The sequence below is a fragment of the Solanum tuberosum genome, unplaced genomic scaffold, assembly GCF_000226075.1.
Source record: "Solanum tuberosum cultivar DM 1-3 516 R44 unplaced genomic scaffold, SolTub_3.0 scf00072, whole genome shotgun sequence".
Taxonomy (NCBI): domain Eukaryota; kingdom Viridiplantae; phylum Streptophyta; class Magnoliopsida; order Solanales; family Solanaceae; genus Solanum; species Solanum tuberosum.
The window spans coordinates 103,485-123,691 of NW_006238999.1; the positions used below are offsets into that span (position 1 = coordinate 103,485).

The window sequence follows — 20,207 nt, forward strand, 5'->3', positions numbered from 1 at the left end:
TGAGACTCATATCAGAAGTGTGGGAGGTTACTTATAACACTTTTCATTCGTGGATATGGTTTTAGTCCATTTTTATCTATTTTGAGGATGGATATTTTAATGTGATGCATTAAAAAGGAAATGTTATGGTGCATGTTATCTCCAGATAATATATTACTTATTGATGAGACATAAAGCGACATATATGAGATATTGGAGGTTTAGAGACATATCCTAGAATCAAAAGGTTTCAAGTTGGTCAGGACCAAAACTAAGTACTTAGAGTGCAAATTCGGGGACATGTCCCATGAAGCGGACGTGGACGTGACACTAGGTCATTCCCAAGAGAACAAGTTTCAAGTACCAAAGATCAGTTATCTAAGGCAATGGGGAGATTAAAGTGGATGTCACATATCAAATTAGGACAGGATTGTGACACCCAAAATTAACATAAGAAGTTTTATATCGGCAAAACACAAGAGGGATGTTGGTATATAAGTAAGCAAGCCTTACTCACTAGTGATGCGTCTTAAAGTTATGCGAGTCTAGGCCCAAAACGGACAATATCACTAGCGGGTTGGACCGTTATAGGGATGGATGAAATGATGGCTGGCATACGTTGTTGTGTGTGACAAGAATGTCCCGTCAATTCTTAAAGGTAAGTTCTATAGAGTGGTGACTAAATCGTCTATGTTATATGGGGTAGAATATTGGTCAATCAAGAACTCTCATGTCTATAAGATAAGTGCATCAGACATGTGAATATTGAAAAAGGTGTATGAGATAACTAGGAGAAATAAATTTGGGAATGAAATTATCCGAGCTACGGTGAAAGTTGCCTAAACTATCATTACTTGAAATTTATAAATAAGCTCTAAACTACTATAAATATTTATAATATATTTTAGAGTTTAAAGAGATTTTATTTTTTTTATCTAGTTGTTTGTATGTATGAAAGACAAAGCCATCCGCCCGTAAGGACATGGATGAGTGGTTAGGAGATGAGTCTCCCATGTGGGAGACCTGAGATCGAATTCAGCCTTTATTTGCTACTTAGTAATGAGCTCGTTACATAGAATTTTTGCCTAATGCGATTGACATCTCTTATGTGATTTGCGAGCTATTACATAGTGAGAAGATTATCACAAAGTGTTCAAAACAAAATCATCTTAATTAAGATTGTTCCTAAAAAAAAGTGATACAATAATACTTTTGTTATAAAATCCTAAAGAATAATTAATTATATGCAAAAATAAAAAATTAGAATAAGATATTTGAATCAAAAACGAAAATTACATTAAGACGTTCGAGGGACACAATCTTTTCATTTATTGACCAAACTGAATAGGATTACCATTAATAATTATATTCGTATGATTTGCCAAATTATCAAGAATGAAATGCTAGCAATTAGCATTTTTATAATAAAATATACCGATTACGGTAAATTGCCTAAAAAATAAAAACTAGAGTCAAGATTAATAATTAAATGTTCATTATTTATACTTAAGATTAATAATGTCACAAACTATAATATTATTTTGGCATATATCTGTCAATAAATTTCCTCGTGTTGGGTGAGAATTGTCAAATATTATATCAGTTTTATTATAATTTTATGAGGATATCAAAATAAGTTAGTTACATAAAATGAATATTATTAAATCTTAATACAATAATAAATATATGTATCAAATGTACACACTCGTCGTTGACATAAATTCATTATCATATCATAAATATACTATAAAAAGTATATACTGATACATCATATAACACAAGCAAAATACATCAATGTTGCCTTTTAAATTCATTGAATTTGAATATCTTTAGTTGGTAAATTATCCGAGATAATTTAGCGAGTTTCTTACTATTAAAAACATGATTTTAATAATTATTATTTAAATTAATTATTAAGTATACATGCAAATTACTCAAGGTTAAAAAATATATAATATTTAATCTTATGGATACTTATCCAAAGAAATTATATATATGTTGGTTCTTTTTCTTAGCTATCTCTTCTATATAATTATTTAGATAACAATTCTATATTTTCAAGTGTCTAACTGAAAAATAAATTATTATATAACATTTGTTAACACGTTCCAGAAAAGTAAAACAAAAAACATTTAAACATAATGTATTCAATTGGAATCTACCTCAATTGAAGACTTTAAAGTAAAATTAATGGGGCTATTAATAAATTAGATCTATTATTTATTTTTTCATTTACTATATAACCATCTAAATAAAAATGGTCCCAGGATAAATTCAAAAAATTCTTAAGTATCTAATTAACAATTTTGATCTTTTAAATTTATCAAAATTCAGTACTCTTAACAGGCGTTCGGTCATGCAATACCATATCACGATATGGTATCGTGAGATGGAATCAACGTTTGGACATGCGATTTTACACTAATTTTATCTCATGATTTCATATCATGAGATGTGATTTCGTATTCTCCAAAAATCATGATATGGAATTATATGGGAATTCCATATCATGATTTGAGATATTTTAATACAAAAATTGATCCACAAGTTTATATTTTGTTAAAACAACCCCACATTTATATCTACTAACCATTTATTTCATATGTAAATAAAATTTATAATCACATCATTACTTTTTAAAATTTATTATTCTCACCGACATAAAATTTATTATTCTCACCAACATATAGTCACTTTAACTCACACCTACCGATTGTTGAATAATAAATTTATTTTATGGCCTTAATAAGTGCACATTTATATTTTTATGTGTAAGTTATTAGTATTTAGTTACATATTTCCTATCAACTTTGTTTAAAGAGATAATATTTATTTTATGACTTTGCATTGTCTTGAAAGCACTATTTTTATTACTCTTACAAACATTATTTTTATGAAGTGCATTCTATAATGCTTCCAATTTATTTTATGTTCACTAAACTAATATTGATGTATTTTTTATTTGATAGGATTGTGTTGGTGCGATTGATGGAACATATATAGAAGGGGAGGTTCCTAAAGCGGTGCAACAAGCATATCGTAATCGCAAAGGAAGAACATCACAAAATGTCTTATGTGCTTGTGATTTTGATATGTGATTTACCTTTGTTGCTGCTGGTTGGGAAGGTACTGCACATGATAGTAAAGTACTTGAGAATGCACTTGTTGAACCAACGTTACAATTTCCATTTCCGCCATATGATAACTTTAAATTACATCCTTAGAATAAATATTATTTATTTACACAAAGTTGTCTCATTTACGTCACATATGCTTTTAGTAATTATTTATAAAATGTTTTGTTGGTAGATAAATATTATGTTCTTGATGTTGGTTTTCGAAACACAAAAGGATTTTAGCTCCATACAAAGGACTACACTACCATTTGCAAGATTACCGAAAAGAGAGCCTCAAAATCCCATAGAACTGTTTAATTATAGGCACTCATCTCTGCGCAATGTGATTGAACGGACTTTTGGAGCTTGGAAAAAATAGATTTAGAATACTGAAACAAGACATGAACCATTATGATAATTGATACACAAGTGAAAATTGTCATAGCTTGTGCAGTGTTATATAATTATTTGCGAGAATACCAAAGTACTGATGAAATATTTATAGTCTATGAGCATGAAAATATAGTTGCGGATGATATTAACCAACAAATGGCTCAAAGTAACAATGTTGGTTTGTCTTCTCGGTCACATGATCGAGAGATGCAAGTTCAACGTGAGGAAATTGTCCGTACTATGTGGGAGGATTATATTAAAGACTAGTGCACTACAATTTATGTTCAATTTTTTTTATTAAATTAAAGTTAGATGAAACAATTAAGTGGAGAACAAATAACTTTGTAATAATTTATTATGCGATTTTATAAATTTTTGTTTATTTGATAAGATTGAATAAACAATTGGGGCTATTTTAATAGTTTTACAACTTATGAAATTTTTATGTTTATGAGAAAATATACAACACAAAAATTTCATATCGCATGTCCAAACAAAACTTCAATTTCATCTCATGATTCCATATCATGATACCATATCGCATGGCCAAACGGACTCTTAATCTCCGTCAAATATCATCAAACTTTGTCTAATAAATTTGACAAAATTATAATTATTTTATTTTTAGTAAGAACTCATATTTTAAGATGTAGTTTTTGCAATTTTTGATCTAGCGTTTAGTGCAACATTTAAGGTATATATATATTATATTCTATCTTTTAGTTTTTAGTGTAGCTCTTTGTGTCGTATATTTTTTTTTAAAAAAGTGATTAAGATTTTATTGATTTTTCTTGGGTCAAATTTATATAATGAATATAAATATTAAATAAGAAGTAGTATTAATTTTTTGATAAATTAAAAGGATCTCATTTATATATTTAAGGAACAAAAAACAAACAAAATTGGTGATTATATTAATAAATAAACCTTACTTGAAACACCATTTATGTCATTTTCTCCTCTTTTGGCACAATTAGTTCACCGTCTCCGGCAGAGTCCACATTGAGAGAGTTCACCGTCTCCGGCAATGTCGGAAATCGAAACGGCCGACGAACTTCAGCGCAGGGAGTTTGAAGAAGCTCTAGAAGTCAAATCCCTCCGTCGTATCATCAGCGCCTACCTCAAGTACACACACACTCTCTTCAATTCCTCACCCCATTTCCCCCAATTCTACAGTTAGTTGTATTAATTTATTCATAAATTTTAATAATCATCAAGCTTCCAAACGTTTTTCCTCCTTTTCCCATGTGCATTAACTTTTTATTATAGTGTAAATTAATCTTATTGTTCAATGCTGGAACTATATGGACCTGATACAGAGGAGATGATTCATGTAGTAATCTTACTTATTAATTTGCTCTTGTATAACACTAAGCCTCAGTAGTTCGTAAGCCTATGTCTGAGAGCTACTCTTTTCTTTGGTTACATTTGGTTTGGTAATAGATAAATATGACTAAACAAAGGTTATTCGCTTGGAATAATACTATTTTGAAATATATATTCTGATTACTTGTGTGACTTTCTGTACAGTTATCCTGAAGCTGCAGAAGAGGATGTGAAAAGATGGGAAAGGTCTCTTACAAAACTACCGCCGCATCATAAGGTGTTTGTTGTCCCTGATAGATATTTTGGTGCATGATACTTTCATTTCTGTAGTAACCTTATGATACTTGTGCTATGTGCTCTGCAGGCCCTATTGTCTCACCTTCCGTCGAAGTTTCAGAAACTGAGATGGTACATTTATATGATCAACTGACTATACTGCTAATTAGGATTAGTTGGAACTTTATATGCAATGAACTTAATTCCATTTCCTTCAAAACATTTGAAAAATTTGTGCTTGCCAAACTCCTAGAATCTTCTATTATTATTGCAAAATTTGTGATGAAATGTAACCTAACATAGCTAACCTGTTTTAGCTGTGAGACTAGCTATGCATATAGCTGTTGATGATGTGAGCAGAACTACTTCCTAGAAATGTAATTTTCCATGTCTTTCAGAGAAACCTTTTCCCCAAAGACTTGGGGGATCCTCACCCTACAAGCTAGTTTTTTGGGGTTGAGTTAGGCTCAAAATCGATTCCTTAACATGGTGTCAGGGCCAAACCCATCTCAATTCTTTGTTCACCGATGTTGGGCCCCATATTATATTGTCCATGCTCCAGTCAACGAGGTTTGAGCGTTGGGGGAGTGTTAAGAGTCCCACTTTGGATATGGTATGGGTAATTGATCTTCTTATATGGACTTGGACAATTCTCACCCTATGAACTAACTTTTGGGGTTGAGTTAGGCCCAAATCCATTTCTTAACCAACATGAAATAAGGATATACTACAAACCATTCTTATTTTAGCAAAGAGCCAAAGAGTGAAATTATTTGACCACATACTCTAGTTATATGACTCAATTTAAGTTCAACCCTATTAAATTTTATGCTACTGCACTCCATAAACCATGAATCTGACAATCTGATCACATAGTATGAGCATGTTAGTGGTGTGGGGCTGAGAAGTTAGCAAGAATTTTGTCATCCTACTTAAATATAGTTGGGGTTTGTTGATGGAAAGTCAGTTTTCTGATGCTCTCAAAAGCCATGCTGGCTCTTTCTTTTTCATTTTGATGACAGTGTCTGGATTAATTTGCATTCACCTTACTAGTGCAATGAACCTCCTATTCCCCTCAAGCACAAGTGTGGGGTAAACCTGCTCACTAGGGCAATAGTAGATGGACTGACACTCCATGTTCCAGTTGGAGTTTGAACCTGGGATGTTATAACACTAATGCCTCAACCACCAAGTCATCCCACCGGGGACGAACCATGTCTACATTTAAATGTGCATGTGTGCCAAGAATCCCTTTGCATTTCAGCTAAATATTTGTTCTCACTTTTCTAATATAATATTATCATATGGTCCTACACCAACAACTTTGTCTTCTAATATGTAAGAATTGCAATGGTCGAAACACTTCCTAACTCTCTAGATGTCTTTTTGTGATCCAAACCAATCATTCTTTCTGTGGTGCAGGTGCATCACTGAAAATTCATATTTCATATTTGAGATGCTAAAGGTGATGAGAGGCTCTTTAACATCTTTTTTCTTGTATCCATTTGTTATTTCCATCCTGTTGGGGTATCATTAATTTCTGCCATTTCATGGGCTTAAACGTAGAAAGACCAGCTTGGTTGTATGATACAATAAGTTGAGGTCCAATTGTTAACTTGCAGATGTTTGAGCCCCCTCTTGATATGAGTCAGGATGTTGATATTCGTGAAAACCAACATCTAGATGATGTGTCAGGTAGTCATCACTTTTCTAGATCAAGGAACCTTTCCTTATGTGAGTCAACGTCAACTAGTGGTGGAGTAGATTGCCACTGCTTGGCTGAACCGAGCTCTAAAGAGACCTGCAATGGGAAGTACCCGGCACCATTTAATAAGGTCTCCTTACTTCTATGAAGTTTCTGATATCTGGTGATTACCTTGTTTCTTTTATTTTAATTTTACTATGGAGTTGACCTTTGTAGATGACAACAGGAGCAAGAGGTTGATGATTGTAAGAGCCTTCCAAACCAGGACACGTTATATGCTTCTGCTTGTTGCAATGGAAAGGTAAAGCACCTACCTGAAACTTCCAATCCCCCCTCTCTCCCCCACACACATACAAAAAAAATGCACATACACCCTGAACACCTCTAAGGAAGGTTGAAATTTCATATGTAAAGCTTTCCTGCCACTCTTTCATTAAAGAAAGAGGCCTCAAGGATATGTTATCTATGAGTTTTGAGTAGGAGAATTACACCAGGTGGGACCTTATCAAAAACCCAGGTGGGTGATAAAAAGAATAAAAATCTAATCACAAGACATGGCATATCTGTAGTTTACTGGGGACATGACCCTAGATAGGAGGATATGGAGGTCGAGGAATAGGGTAGAGGGTTAGTAGGTAGTCGAGTTGTCTAGTTTCCAGTATTAATATTATTATTATTACTCTCCTATTATCTTATTCTTCAATTTTATCATTACTATTATTTTCTTTGCTTAGGTTATCGTAATATTTGTTGTTGCTACTGCTCTTTTGTCCTTTATTTTCATCATGATTTCTTCACTACTGTATTCCCTTTTCATACATGCTTTGAAATGCTTTACTTGAACCGAAAGTATATTGGAAACAACCTCTCTACCTTCACAATGTAGGGGTAAGGTCAAAGTACACACCACCCTCCCTAAACCCCATATATATGATTACACCGAGTACGTTGTTGTTGTAACCACAATGGTCAATCCGTTCCCTCTTTTTTAATGAGAGGGGATGGTTGTCTAGTGCTAACTAGATAATTGTAATGAATGGAATTTTCTATCCTCTATGGACTATAGGAATCAACATAAATAAGTACAAAATCCTTTCAAGTGAAGAAAATCATCACAGAAGTTGTGTGATACGAAAGCTCTCGATCTCGATTAGCTTCCGTTAGTTAAATAGACACAATAAGTGGTCATTTGGTAGCTGGATAGAGTTATCGAAGTATTAGTAATATGAAGATTAGTTATGAGTGAATCTATGCATTATTTTATGCAGGTATTAGTTATTTCACATTCTATCCTGCATAAAATAATACATAGATTTCCTCACAACTTGTACATAGATTAATTATGTGGGTTTTTAAATTGTCAACCAAACATCATATTAATTTAATACATGTATAACTTATTTCCTATCTATCTACCAAACTTCGTATAAGTTATACGGAAATTAATACATGGATAGTTTTATCCAGCTACCAAATGACCCCTAATTGATCTGAGTGGTTTCTTGGGAAAAGACCCACACCATAAGAAATAGGTACTCATACATAGTTTGTAAAGGTTCTGAATTGATGTTTGGTAATTTGATTGGAAAGACTAAGTACCATTATTGTTCTCTTTCTTATTGCACTTGATGAACCACCTAAAGGAAAAAGGAACAGTATTATCCCCCTTTCCTCTCTCTTGTATAACTTTGTCCTTTGGCTTCCTTCTAATAACGACCTACTCTTGAGGTAGTTAATTTGATATGCCAATACTTATTTCCTTACCATCTGCGGTTTCAGGTATCGTCATCACCTCCGGAATGGTTGGACCCATCTTTGCAGCTGCATGTTCCACTGGTTGATGTGGATAAGGTATCTTGTTGTTTTTTGTAGTGTTGTTTGAAATATGTTAAGTACCTGTCCCAGAGGGTGCATACAGGAGAGTGAGCTATTAAACTGGTTATATTTACTGCAGTAAAGTTGCACCTATTTCATGTTTCTGCTTGTTCAGGAAAGTTGGTTCATCATGTGGGAGTTAGAATTAATTCTTGTGTATCTACTTCTAGCCATGTGGGGAGGAAAGAAACATCTCTTCTCAGCTACAAAATTTATTTTGTACATGTCGTACCTAAAAAAGTCAGAGTAATTAGAAATCAGTGAAATTCCATTCTCATGTCAGGATGTACTCTAAATATGTTATATAATTTTCGTTAAAATTATTATTGGAAGGAATCCCTAATGGAGTGGAATGGATATAGAGGATTCATATTTCTGTCAACTAGATTAGTATTGAGGCAAAATTGCTCTGTTGTTCATTGTTTTAGCTAAATTGTCTTTTTCTTTGTTGTGTGCTTTTTGAATAGTTTGTTTAATTTTTGTTCCAGGTTCGTTGTATCATCAGAAACATTGTAAGAGATTGGGCCAACGAGGTAGACATAGTTCTTTATTGGCTTATACTTTCTGTCAAGTAAACTATCTAAGAAAATAAGAAAATGAAGATCAATGCTATTTCGTCTTTGTTGTACAGGGTCAAAAAGAACGTGATCAGTGTTATAGGCCCATTCTGGAAGAGCTTGAACGCCTATTTCCTAATCGATCTAATGAAAAGTTCGTCACTTCCTTTTGCAGTTTCGATTGCCTTTATTCTTAGGCTATGCGTTATTTTTGTTGTCAACTGGAAAATACTAAAATCTTAGTTCTTCTTGAGTAGTCCTCCAGCCTGTTTGGTTCCTGGCGCTGGACTTGGAAGACTTGCACTAGAAATTTCATGTCTTGGTAGGTTAGCCTAGAGTTGGAATCTTTCCATAGTCTGGTTAAGAGCCTTGTTTAACCAATATTGAACCTTGAAAACAGGTTTTGCTAGCCAAGGAAACGAATTCTCATACTACATGATGATCTGCTCCAGTTTTATTCTTAATCAGTAAGTTCTTAGGTCAGCCATTTCCTAAAGAATGTAGATCTGTGGTTCTGACCTTGCTACCTTTGTTACATCTATAGTACTCAAGCTGCTGGTGAATGGACAATCTTTCCGTGGATACACAGCAATTGCAATTCGGTGTCAGACAATGATCAGCTTCGTCCCGTCTCTGTTCCAGATATTCATCCGGCTAGGTATCCATCAACTTGTGTATAGCATCTTGTGTGTTCTACTGCTCTCATCATATCATGCTTATCAAATGAATTTCTCCTTTATTGGTAATGATTTGAAGACTTCACATAACCATTGTGGGTTCAACTTGTGAAATTATCTGATATTGGATATTATTAGATCTGTGAATGTGGTGGCATGGTGAAGGCTAACTAATGACACCATTTTTAGCGGTCTGTATTGCAAATAGCAGGATGGCAATAATATGCCGCAATAAAGTCGAGATTAGATTTTGGTTTTGTTTCACATGAGTTTTAAGTTTCAGAATTTTGAGGCATAGCAGGGTCCAAACTGGAATATTTAGGAGCTAGAATAGGTTCCCCCTCACCCCACCCTCCATCTCCTTTTAATTTTTTTTAAGTAGTTAAATGAATTCTATGAGGCAATGTCTCTGCATTTAGTTGGTTATTGTAGCTTTCTTCTATAAACAATTCAAGTATGAGGTGTTAATGGTTCTCAACAGAAAGAAAAACATCTGTATGAGAAATGCTCCCAGGCCCAAATCCGGAGGTAGGTCTTATGAAATCCTATTCCAACTTCCTCTCTTCTCAAAAAATCTCTCGGATCAACCAAACCAGTTTTCTGATATAACCCAGAACCTTTTTCCAACCTTCTCTCTCCTTAAAAGATTTTTCCGACCACTTCCCGTTTGCCGGAGATTCTGTTTCTAACAAAAAATATCAAACTGACCCTTTACCCATCAGAAAACACTCCCACCCGATTTCCGCCATAACCCAGAACTCTTCGTTCCAGTTTTCTTTCTCTTCTAGATGTCTCTTGGTCACGACTATCTTCTCCCACTCTGGATCCCCCGTTCTCCTAACCCAGTGTCATTCTCTTTTCTTTCTCTCTTCTCCCTTTCTTTTCTCCTTATCCTCTTTTCCAGATGGAGGATTGCATTTATTTTGCAGTTGGTTTAAGTCCTTCGATATTGTTAGATCGTCCCATACAACATAGTCATGGTTTGGTTGGACTAAGAGAAGCGAAGATTTCATCAGGAGAGTCTCTTTTAACAGAGACACCATGGAGGATTGACCAGATATTACACGAAGCATTGAGGGTTCAAGGAATTTTGTGAGAAGGTGGAAGAAGAAAGACAACTTTCCCGAGACATTTTTCTCTAGAAATTACAATAGCCTTGGTCAGTACATCAGAATTTTACATTACAGGAAGGAAAAGATCAGTCCTTATCATTCTGGAAGCGGCTTTTAATGCAGGATGGGATTCTCTAGACGACAAGGTTGGCAGATTTTTAAGCAGTCAGGGACCTCCAATCAATGCTGTAGGACTAAGATTGAGTTTAACAATGAACGATTTCCCATATACAGAGTCTCTCACAAGCCTTAAATGGTCTAACCAAGAAGTCATTGATGGCAAGACATTGATGAGGGGGGAACCCATTCCCATGAACACCTTGGAGATCCCCATCCTCTCAGCAATCAGGCGATCGTCCAGCTCTAGCAAGCTCATGGCTTGAACATATATGAGATGGGAGATGGCACCTTTCTCTTTGAGTTTGCTTTTTTAGAGTTACTGTTGAACAAATCATGAAGGGGAATGGTGCTGAATTTACCTGTCAAGTTTCACTGGTGGACACCATTGTACCATTGAACAAAATCATGAAGGGCCAATGGCCCGGGAAGAATTTACCCGTCAAGATTCAGTGGTGGACACCATTGTCAGGAGTTGTTGAACACAATGTTACCCAACTCATTGTTTGGCCCCAAAGGAGACCGAATAGGCAAAAACTTCAATTTAGACTTTTAATGAGCCACATGAGGCTCCATTTAATGAACAGAACTCCATGGAAAATAGGAGTTCTCCATGGAAATATGGCACCAACAAAGGTTAAGTGCTTTACTTGGTTAGTTGTCAGAAAAGCATGCCTCACTCATGAGAGACTTCAGAGAAGAAAGTTTCACATTGCATCCAGGTGCTTCCTATGCTGTGAGAAAGGAGAGACAAGTAGTCATATCTTTCTTTACTGTAAATTCACCTCTCAGCTATGGTCCTTGTTCTCAGCCTAACAGAGATCAAATGGACTATGCCTGAGCATGCATCAGACCTTCTAAGCTGTTGGATTAGGGAAGGGGGTAGTAAGAGTAAGAAGAAATGGTGGAGACTAATTCCATCATGTATCTGGTGGACAATTTGGAGGGAGAGGAATGGAAGATGTTTTGAAAACAAAGTTAACAGCATCCAGAAAGTTAAAGGAAATTGTATTGCTGCATTTTATTTTTGGTGTAAAATTTTTTGTATAGAATAAGCTAAACAGCCTTAGGTTCTTTGTAAATAATTTAGGCTGTTCCTAACAACTTTTTGGAGGTCTCCAGCATGTCCTTAATGCTGAGGAATACAACTTTACCAGTTTTTTTAAAAAGAACTCCATGGAAAATAGGTCTGCCTCTCACAGACGTTACTCTCGACTCTGAAAGAAACCGCAAAGAAATTCTTAGAAAGCTTTGCAACCTGGGAATCAGCCACCATGAATCAACAAAGCCACCAGGAAGCAATAAGGAACCCCAAGAGACTGAAAAGTCGAAGGATGCTGATGCCATGAGAATTGTTGAGTATAAGATGGACCATCAATCCATGCAGAACAAGATGGCACAAATTTGCAACTTATGCAAGTCCAAAAAGCAGAGCCAGTGGTCATGCAGGCACAGGAATCTCTCGAGGCTGAAGTTGGGGCCTCCAATTGGGTGAACTCCTATTCTGGATCTGAGCAACACTTATGGAGCTGCTTTTGAAGGTTGCGAGGAAGAGACACTAGTCTTACTCAGTGAACTTGACGAAAGGAAATAGATCAGGGAGAAGCAAGGAGAACACAGTAAAATAAAAGACCAAGGAGCAAGGAGACTGCCAAAAATGAATTAAAGAATTTGCAATCAGAACTCAATAAAGAGGTGGAAGGGGTGAGAAGCAAGGGGAAGATTTTAAGCTTGACTTATCAATGAAAGTTAATCTTTTATCTTGGAATGTTAAGGGACGTAACAAATTACCAAAAAGAAATCTTATTAAGAATTTAATGCAGAACTAGAAGACATATATCTTTTTTTTCAGGAGACCAAAATAGAAAAGTAGGGGGATCTTATTACCAAACAATATGAGTATGTAGTGGATGAAATATGGAGTTAAAGAAGTTCAAGGTAACAATGGTGGTATTATTATACTCTTGATAGTAGAGTGTGGATTGGTGAATTAGTTGCTATAGGCTGTTACTCAATCTCTTACCACTTTATTGAAGTTTCTGGGTCTCAACTTCTGTCGTTTTGCTGCTTCCCCAGCTCTAGAGAACAGGATTCAGCTCTTTGGCAAAGTTCCCGGCTCGAATCTAGCTTTTTGGCGTCGTTTACTTTGTGTATTGCTCGATCTCCGTCGAAGCAGTAGCTTTCCCATTTGTTTGGTTTTCTCGAGAGATTTTTTTCCTTGTGATTCAACCCTTTAGGATTAGTAAACCTGTTCATTCTATTCTTCCACCCTTATTCACTAATCCAGGGGTAATGCTATCTTTTCCCTTTACTAGGTTTTTTCCTTTCTCTCCAATTTTCAAATTTCACAACCTTTCTTTCCTCCTCTCCATTACAACAACACCCTCAATAACGTCTTGCTTTCCATGTCCCCTTTATCCAGCCGTTAGATCGACATCTTTTGCCAAGAATGTCTATACATATTAGGATACATGACTTACTAATCTAACCCTTAACATTGCCAGTTTCTAAAAAAAAAGTTATTCCTCATCACCTGTCCCCATAAACTCACACCATTCTCATCATTCACTCTAAATGGTATGATCCCATTGGACTCTTCTTATCCTTTCAAGATATTCCTCCATAGCTCGCACCCGTAAAGAGTGGGGTACTTTTAATCCTCCACTCCTTTCAAAACCCCATACACCTCCCTCCAAAAAATGTTCAGCTCTACCCCAAATCTCCATAACCACTTTCTCAATAGTGCCATGTTAAAGACCCTTAGATCCTTAAGTGGAACTCCAACCAACACTTTAACGCGGTGATAGTGCTCCCAAGTCCCAATTATCGAGTGGAACTTTCTTTCCCTACTTGAGCTGTTTCACAGAAAATTCCTCTGAACTCTTTCCAACTTCCCTGAAACAGTGACAAGAGTGTGTAACAAGGACATGAAATATGTGAGAATGCTTAACAATGTGCTATTAATTAACACTTCCTTTCCCCCTTTGGATTGACCTTCATGGCGGGTGTTCCAGTGTCAACGAGTTCGTAAAGAAGGTCGATGATGAGCAATAGACAAAGACAAAGGAAGGAGGAGATGGAGCTGACCTCGCTGCCAATCTGGAAGCCTCTTTGTTGTACTAGAGTAAATGATTTAGTTCAAGCATAACTTTGTTGTGCAAAGTGCAGGATTAGGTTGGAGGAAGTGCTATAAGAGTAAAGGAGTTAGTTATTAAAAAAACCTCTGATCCGAAATGATGCATATTCTCAAAAGAAAAATACAAATTAGTCTTTGTTTGCACATATTTTGCAATTTTAAAGTCCCCCTTAGTGAAACTCCTACCGAAGTTGACTAGATCTTATGATGTCATCATTTAATTCCATATCTCAAGTCTTCTTCTTGGTTTTCATAAAGTAAAATTTTGCTTGGTATATTGTTGCTAGATGCAGTAAGTTGAATTACGCTGTGTGTGAGAATAGTGTATGTTATACGCATCTCATTCTGTGAACCCGGCCGTTTTTAGTTCTGCAATTCACTCAATGGTTTGTATCACTTGGCTTGCTTCTATATGGCCCATTTCTGATCAATTACTTTGGAAACAGTGCAGGTATTACTGAAGGCTTTTCCATGTGTGGTGGTGATTTTGTTGAGGTTTATAGTGATCCAAGCCAAGCAGGTATGGTAGCTTGATGGCATTTTCTTGTCTGAGGAGATAGAAAATATCCGGAGGAACCATCCACTGATGTTTTATGTAGAAATATATACAAATATGTACATTAGATTCAGGACCTTAAACAAAATATCTAATGCTTCTTATACTGACCTAGGTTATATTTTAGCTCGTACAAGGATAATGTATTTTGATATTTCATCTATACCTTGTGGAAATAAGAGCTGCAATTGGGGTATATGTGTACCTGCATCTTAATGGGCCCTAAAGTTAAGTTTTGCCCTCATCTTTCAGCTCATTAGAACCGCTCATGTTGACTGTTCATGACCTTTTGTCTTATGCTAAATATAATTAGTTGCGAAAATAATATGCTTTTTGCTTTCTTTTGTAGGCATGCATTTCTTAAGATTGATCACCATAACTCAGCTATCTAGTAAAATTATCCTGCATCTATTTGGTTTTTTTCTTGGTTGTGTGTGTGTGTGAAGGAGGGAGGCTGCATGACTGGTTCAAATGCAATTTGCTAAGTTCTCATCATGTGTTGTCTGCAGATATTCTAGTCATTGTTATTCATTAAATCGTAACATTTTTTTTTATGATAGAAGCTATCCTCATCAGATATTAATGTGCAGGAGTTTGGGATGCAGTTGTCACTTGTTTCTTCCTAGACACTGCCCATAACATTGTGGAGTATATTGAGATTATCTCAAAAGTCCTCAAAGATGGTGGAGTAAGTAATATTGCTAAGCTTAACATATTTTTCAAAAAAAAATTGATCATTTTGTTCATCTTTTTGTGTATTTATTTTATGATGCATGATCTGCTTGCCTTGCAGGTCTGGATAAACCTGGGGCCCTTGCTTTATCATTTTGCAGATATGTATAGTCCAGAAGATGTAAGCTCTCTCTCTCTATATAAAACCAAAAAATAGCTGCACATTTTGTATTTAATATGGATGATATACTTGTTTTACTGCTCCTTCTCCCCCACCCTAAAAAATCCAGGAAATGTCTATTGATCTGAGCTTGGAGGATGTGAAAAGGGTCGCTCTTCATTATGGATTTATATTTGAGGTATCCTCAGATTCGTCTGATTGTTGTCATGGCTTGCACCATATATTTGTTAGGATTGAGTGCTTCATTTTCTTATGCAGAAAGAATCAACTATTGAGACAACATATACTACAAATCTTAGGTCAATGATGCAAGTAAGTTTAACATCTTTTTGTAGCTATGTGGTATTCATACTCAGTTTCTCCTGTTAAGATTAAATCATGTTCCATGTCCAAGTTTGAGGCCCAATAGAGTCTATCGAACAAATACCACAAAATCTATGGACCAACACACACCGAAAAGCCTGAAAATCATGAGTTCCTGTTTTTTGACCCCGCAACTCCCAAAAAAAAACTTCAGTAACTAAATCCAATGCATACTGGTCACTCGGCCTTTTCGGCCTGACCAGAGCTAGTTTGGGTCGCAATGAAGTCAGTCGAATAAATTTAGAATTGTTAATTATGGTGACATGATCATTAAGAGTATTTTATGTTATATTTGCAATGATTCTTTCATCTTTCAACAGTAACATGATCATAGAGTTTTCTGCATAATCTCTTGACTATATACAATGTTGATTGAGTATCTTAGTTAGAAATCATTCTATAAGCAGGTGTCTCCCTCCCCTATTGAGTGGGGACGGATTGGTTCATATTATTATTATTATGATGTTGATACGATGTTTGACTGGATTTGTTTTTGGGTTTGGTGGGGGGCAGGATCAAGGGACAAAATAATTGACAAATTTATCTTGTATTAATCAGTAAATCAAACAATTGAGTATCAATTCCAAACAGTTGTTATGGGCTTCCAGCACTAAGCAATTGGGGACACCCGCTATTCCTCTCAATCCAGACTGACCACCATATACAAGCCGGGACAATCTTCCATCTCTCCTCCTTCTTACTTACCATGCCATCCTTATTCCAGCATCTTAGGACACCCGCTATGCTTCCAGGTTTCACCCATCTGATCCCTTGCAGGCATATAACCATCCGCCATAGTTGGATTGTCTTTGGGTTTGGTGGGGGGCAGGATCAAGGGACAAAATAATTGACAAATTTATCTTGTATTAATCAGTAAATCAAACAATTGAGTATCAATTCCAAACAGTTGTTATGGGCTTCCAGCACTAAGCAATTGGGGACACCCGCTATTCCTCTCAATCCAGACTGACCACCAAATACAAGCCGGGACAATCTTCCATCTCTCCTCCTTCTTCCTTACCATACCATCCTTGTTCCAGCATCTTAGGACACCCGCTATGCTTCCAGGTTTCACCCATCTGATCCCTTTTAGGCATATAAACATCCTCCATAGTTGGTTTGTCCACTTGCAATGCAAAAAAGGATGGTTGATTGTCTCAGGTTGTTCCCCACATAGAAAACACTCAGCGACTAATTGATGACCCCTTTTACTTAGGTTTTCCTGTATCAAGATTACCTCTTTTGCCAAAACCCAGGTGAAACAGTTAACTTTGTAAGGAATCTTTGGCTTCCAAATCATCTTCCAAGGCCAATCTCTTTCCTTCACCACTGATGAATTCAGCTCCTTGTATGCTGAGTTGACAGAGAACTTCCCATTCTTGTCTTTGCTCCATTCCAGTCTGTAAACAATCAATTACTAGTTACAAATTATAGCGGTCGGTAATAGACTTGTCCTTTCTTAAAATAAAATAAAATTATAGCGGTTGGTAATGTCAAGCCATTAAGGATATGTTTTTGGAGCGACCAGTGAATGACAGCTCTATTATAATTGTGTGTAATCCACTGAGTAGTCAAAATGAACCATTACTAGGTCAGAGCCTCAGAGGGTTGCATTGTTGACACTTGATAGCATGGTCGGTAAGCTCTTGGTGTACCAGCTGGTTTGTCTAGTACCAATATAAGAGTACCTGTTTACAGATAATGCATCATATATTCATGATCAAAAGTACAGTACTTATATATTGCTCAACAAATAATGCATCATATATTCATGATCAAAAGTACAGTGGCCTTCACTCGTTAACTCCTAGTGAAATCTAAACTTCAAAAATGAGAAATTTTCAAAGGCTATATATCAATATTTCAGTAAATTAAAGGAGCGCATTATATATTTTAAAATTCATCACTCGTTAAGTTCTAGTGAAATGAAATTTTACAGATGTGAGAACTCCGAATACTATATATCAAAACTGCAGTAAATTAAACTAGCACGTGAAGTAGTGTTGGCATATTCTGCGAAGTTTGGTTGAATTCATAGTTTGAAATCCATGCTTTATGTACTAGGATCCCTGGTGGTTTAGTGACACAATTTCTTAGATTGCAATCAGACAAATTCTCTTGTATAGATGAGAACAATTTTGATATTATTAGATATGTGTTGTTTTACTCTTTTCCTTCCCTTTGATTGCTAACAATTTTTGTTTTGGTCTTCATATTCTCCTTTAAATTCTGACCCAAGCCCATGCTATATATTGTATGCCTTTGCCCAACATCCCCCATGAATTTATCTCTCGGACTATGGTATCATTGAGCCCAAAAACGCGCATACCATGCCAACTTGTACGGTTCCCTGCAAAGCTCTTCAGGCTTTTCTCCTTATCCGATGTAGGTTCGCTTTAAGGTGTCATGTGCACTCCTTCAAAAGGAGTAGCAGGCTGAAACTTTAGGCACGTGAAGAAGGGGTGAGTGCACATGACACTTTAGGCAAATCAACATCCGAATAGTTTATGAAAGTGAAGACCTGACACATTTCACATGGTACGCGTGTGTTTGGATCTGAGGAGCATGTTGGGCCAAAACAGACAATTCATGAGATGGGCTTGGATCATACATAAATCCTCCTATTTTGTTGCATGTGCAATTATTATACATACATCTACACTAAACTTTGGTCTTCTCATTGCAGAATCGATATTATGCTGCCTTCTGGACAATGCGTAAGAAAACAAAGGCGACTTTTTGTAGTTAAGCAACAAATAATTTGCATCCATGTGTTGTGGAATACCAATGAATTCACGTTGATTCACTTAATCCTATTAAAGGCATGCATATTCAAGATTAGGAGGACGATTTTCATAAATCTGTTATTTTTAGATTTAAACAAGATTTTGTTTTCTTTGATCAATGTAATGGAGATGGCATGAATGACTATTCAAATTTAAAATTGTTACTTTTGTTGCGAGGATCCTAGAACTTGTGTATTGATAGAAGTTCTTCATATTGTTGATGAGAGGATCGTATTAATGTAAATCATAACAAATATTCGTGATAGTTAGGCTGCAGCAATTTGAAACATGTAGTGGCGACTAAACTAAAGCTACTATTGAGACTATTGTTGTGGATAATACTCACGTTGAGCGGCGATTAACATAAGCTATTAGAGTCTTTTAGCGGCAACCATAATTACTGGAAAAACATACTTTTAGAGGCAGTTAATATTGTTATTAATAGCGACTATTGTTGCAACTAATGATAACTATTAAAAATGTATAATATAACTAATAGTTGTTGCTAAAGTTTACTTTTAGCGGCGGTTAAAATTAGAATGACTTTGTTGCCACTAATCCTATCTAATAGCTGCACTTTATATAACTATTCCTGGAAACTAGTATAGCTTTTAGTGGCGACATTTGTTGCCATGAAAACATAATTTTAGCGTGTATATAGTACTCTTATAGCTTTTTGCGGCGATTAATTCTACTATCGGTGGAAACTTTATTGCCACAAAACCATTATTTTAGCAGCGGTAAATACTACTATTCGTGGCGATTGTTATACCTTTTGGCGGCGTTTGTTGTTGCCACTAAAGTATAATTTTTGCGGCTGTTTATATAGTTTGATTGTAACTTTTAGCGGCGGTTAATACTACTATTCGTGGCGCCTGCTGTTACCACTAAAACATAATTTTAAATAAACTATTCGTAGCGACTTTTATAACTTTTAGTGGCGACTTCGGTTGCCACTAAAACATAATTTTTGCGGCGGTTATATACCATTCGTAGCGACTGCTATATCTTTTAGCGGCGACTGTTGTTGCCACTAATACATAATTATTGCGGCGGTTAATAAACTTTTCGTGGCGACTTTTATGCCTTTTCGCGGCGACTATTGTTGCCACTAAAACCTACTTATTGCGGCGGTTATTAATAGTATTCGTGGCGACTGTTATACCTTTTAGCGGCGACTTTTGTTGCCACTAAAACATACTTATTGCGGCGGTTATTAATACTATTCGTGGCGACTGTTATGCCTTTTAGCGGCGAATTTTGTTGCCACTAAAACATAATTTTTTTGGCGGTTTATATAGTTTGATAATAAATTTTAGCCGCGGTTAATGATACTCTTCGTGGTGACCGTTATGCCTTTTAGTAGCGACTTTTGTTGCC

General features: G+C 35.8%; 1 protein-coding gene across 1 annotated transcript; it reads left to right on the top strand.

Annotated features, from left to right (window-relative positions):
• The first annotated feature begins 4,424 nt into the window (after positions 1 to 4,424).
• Positions 4,425 to 19,039, top strand: LOC102600462 (carnosine N-methyltransferase-like). The gene is made up of 18 exons (XM_006345692.2): positions 4,425 to 4,613; positions 5,019 to 5,091; positions 5,179 to 5,222; positions 6,513 to 6,555; positions 6,713 to 6,925; positions 7,022 to 7,096; positions 8,575 to 8,646; positions 9,159 to 9,203; positions 9,302 to 9,381; positions 9,485 to 9,549; positions 9,628 to 9,694; positions 9,772 to 9,885; positions 14,716 to 14,789; positions 15,416 to 15,513; positions 15,619 to 15,678; positions 15,788 to 15,856; positions 15,937 to 15,990; positions 18,728 to 19,039. The coding sequence occupies exons 1-18, from the start codon at positions 4,516 to 4,518 to the stop codon at positions 18,788 to 18,790; spliced, it is 1,407 nt and encodes a 468-aa protein (XP_006345754.1). The 5' UTR covers positions 4,425 to 4,515; the 3' UTR covers positions 18,791 to 19,039.
• The last annotated feature ends 1,168 nt before the right edge of the window (positions 19,040 to 20,207 follow it).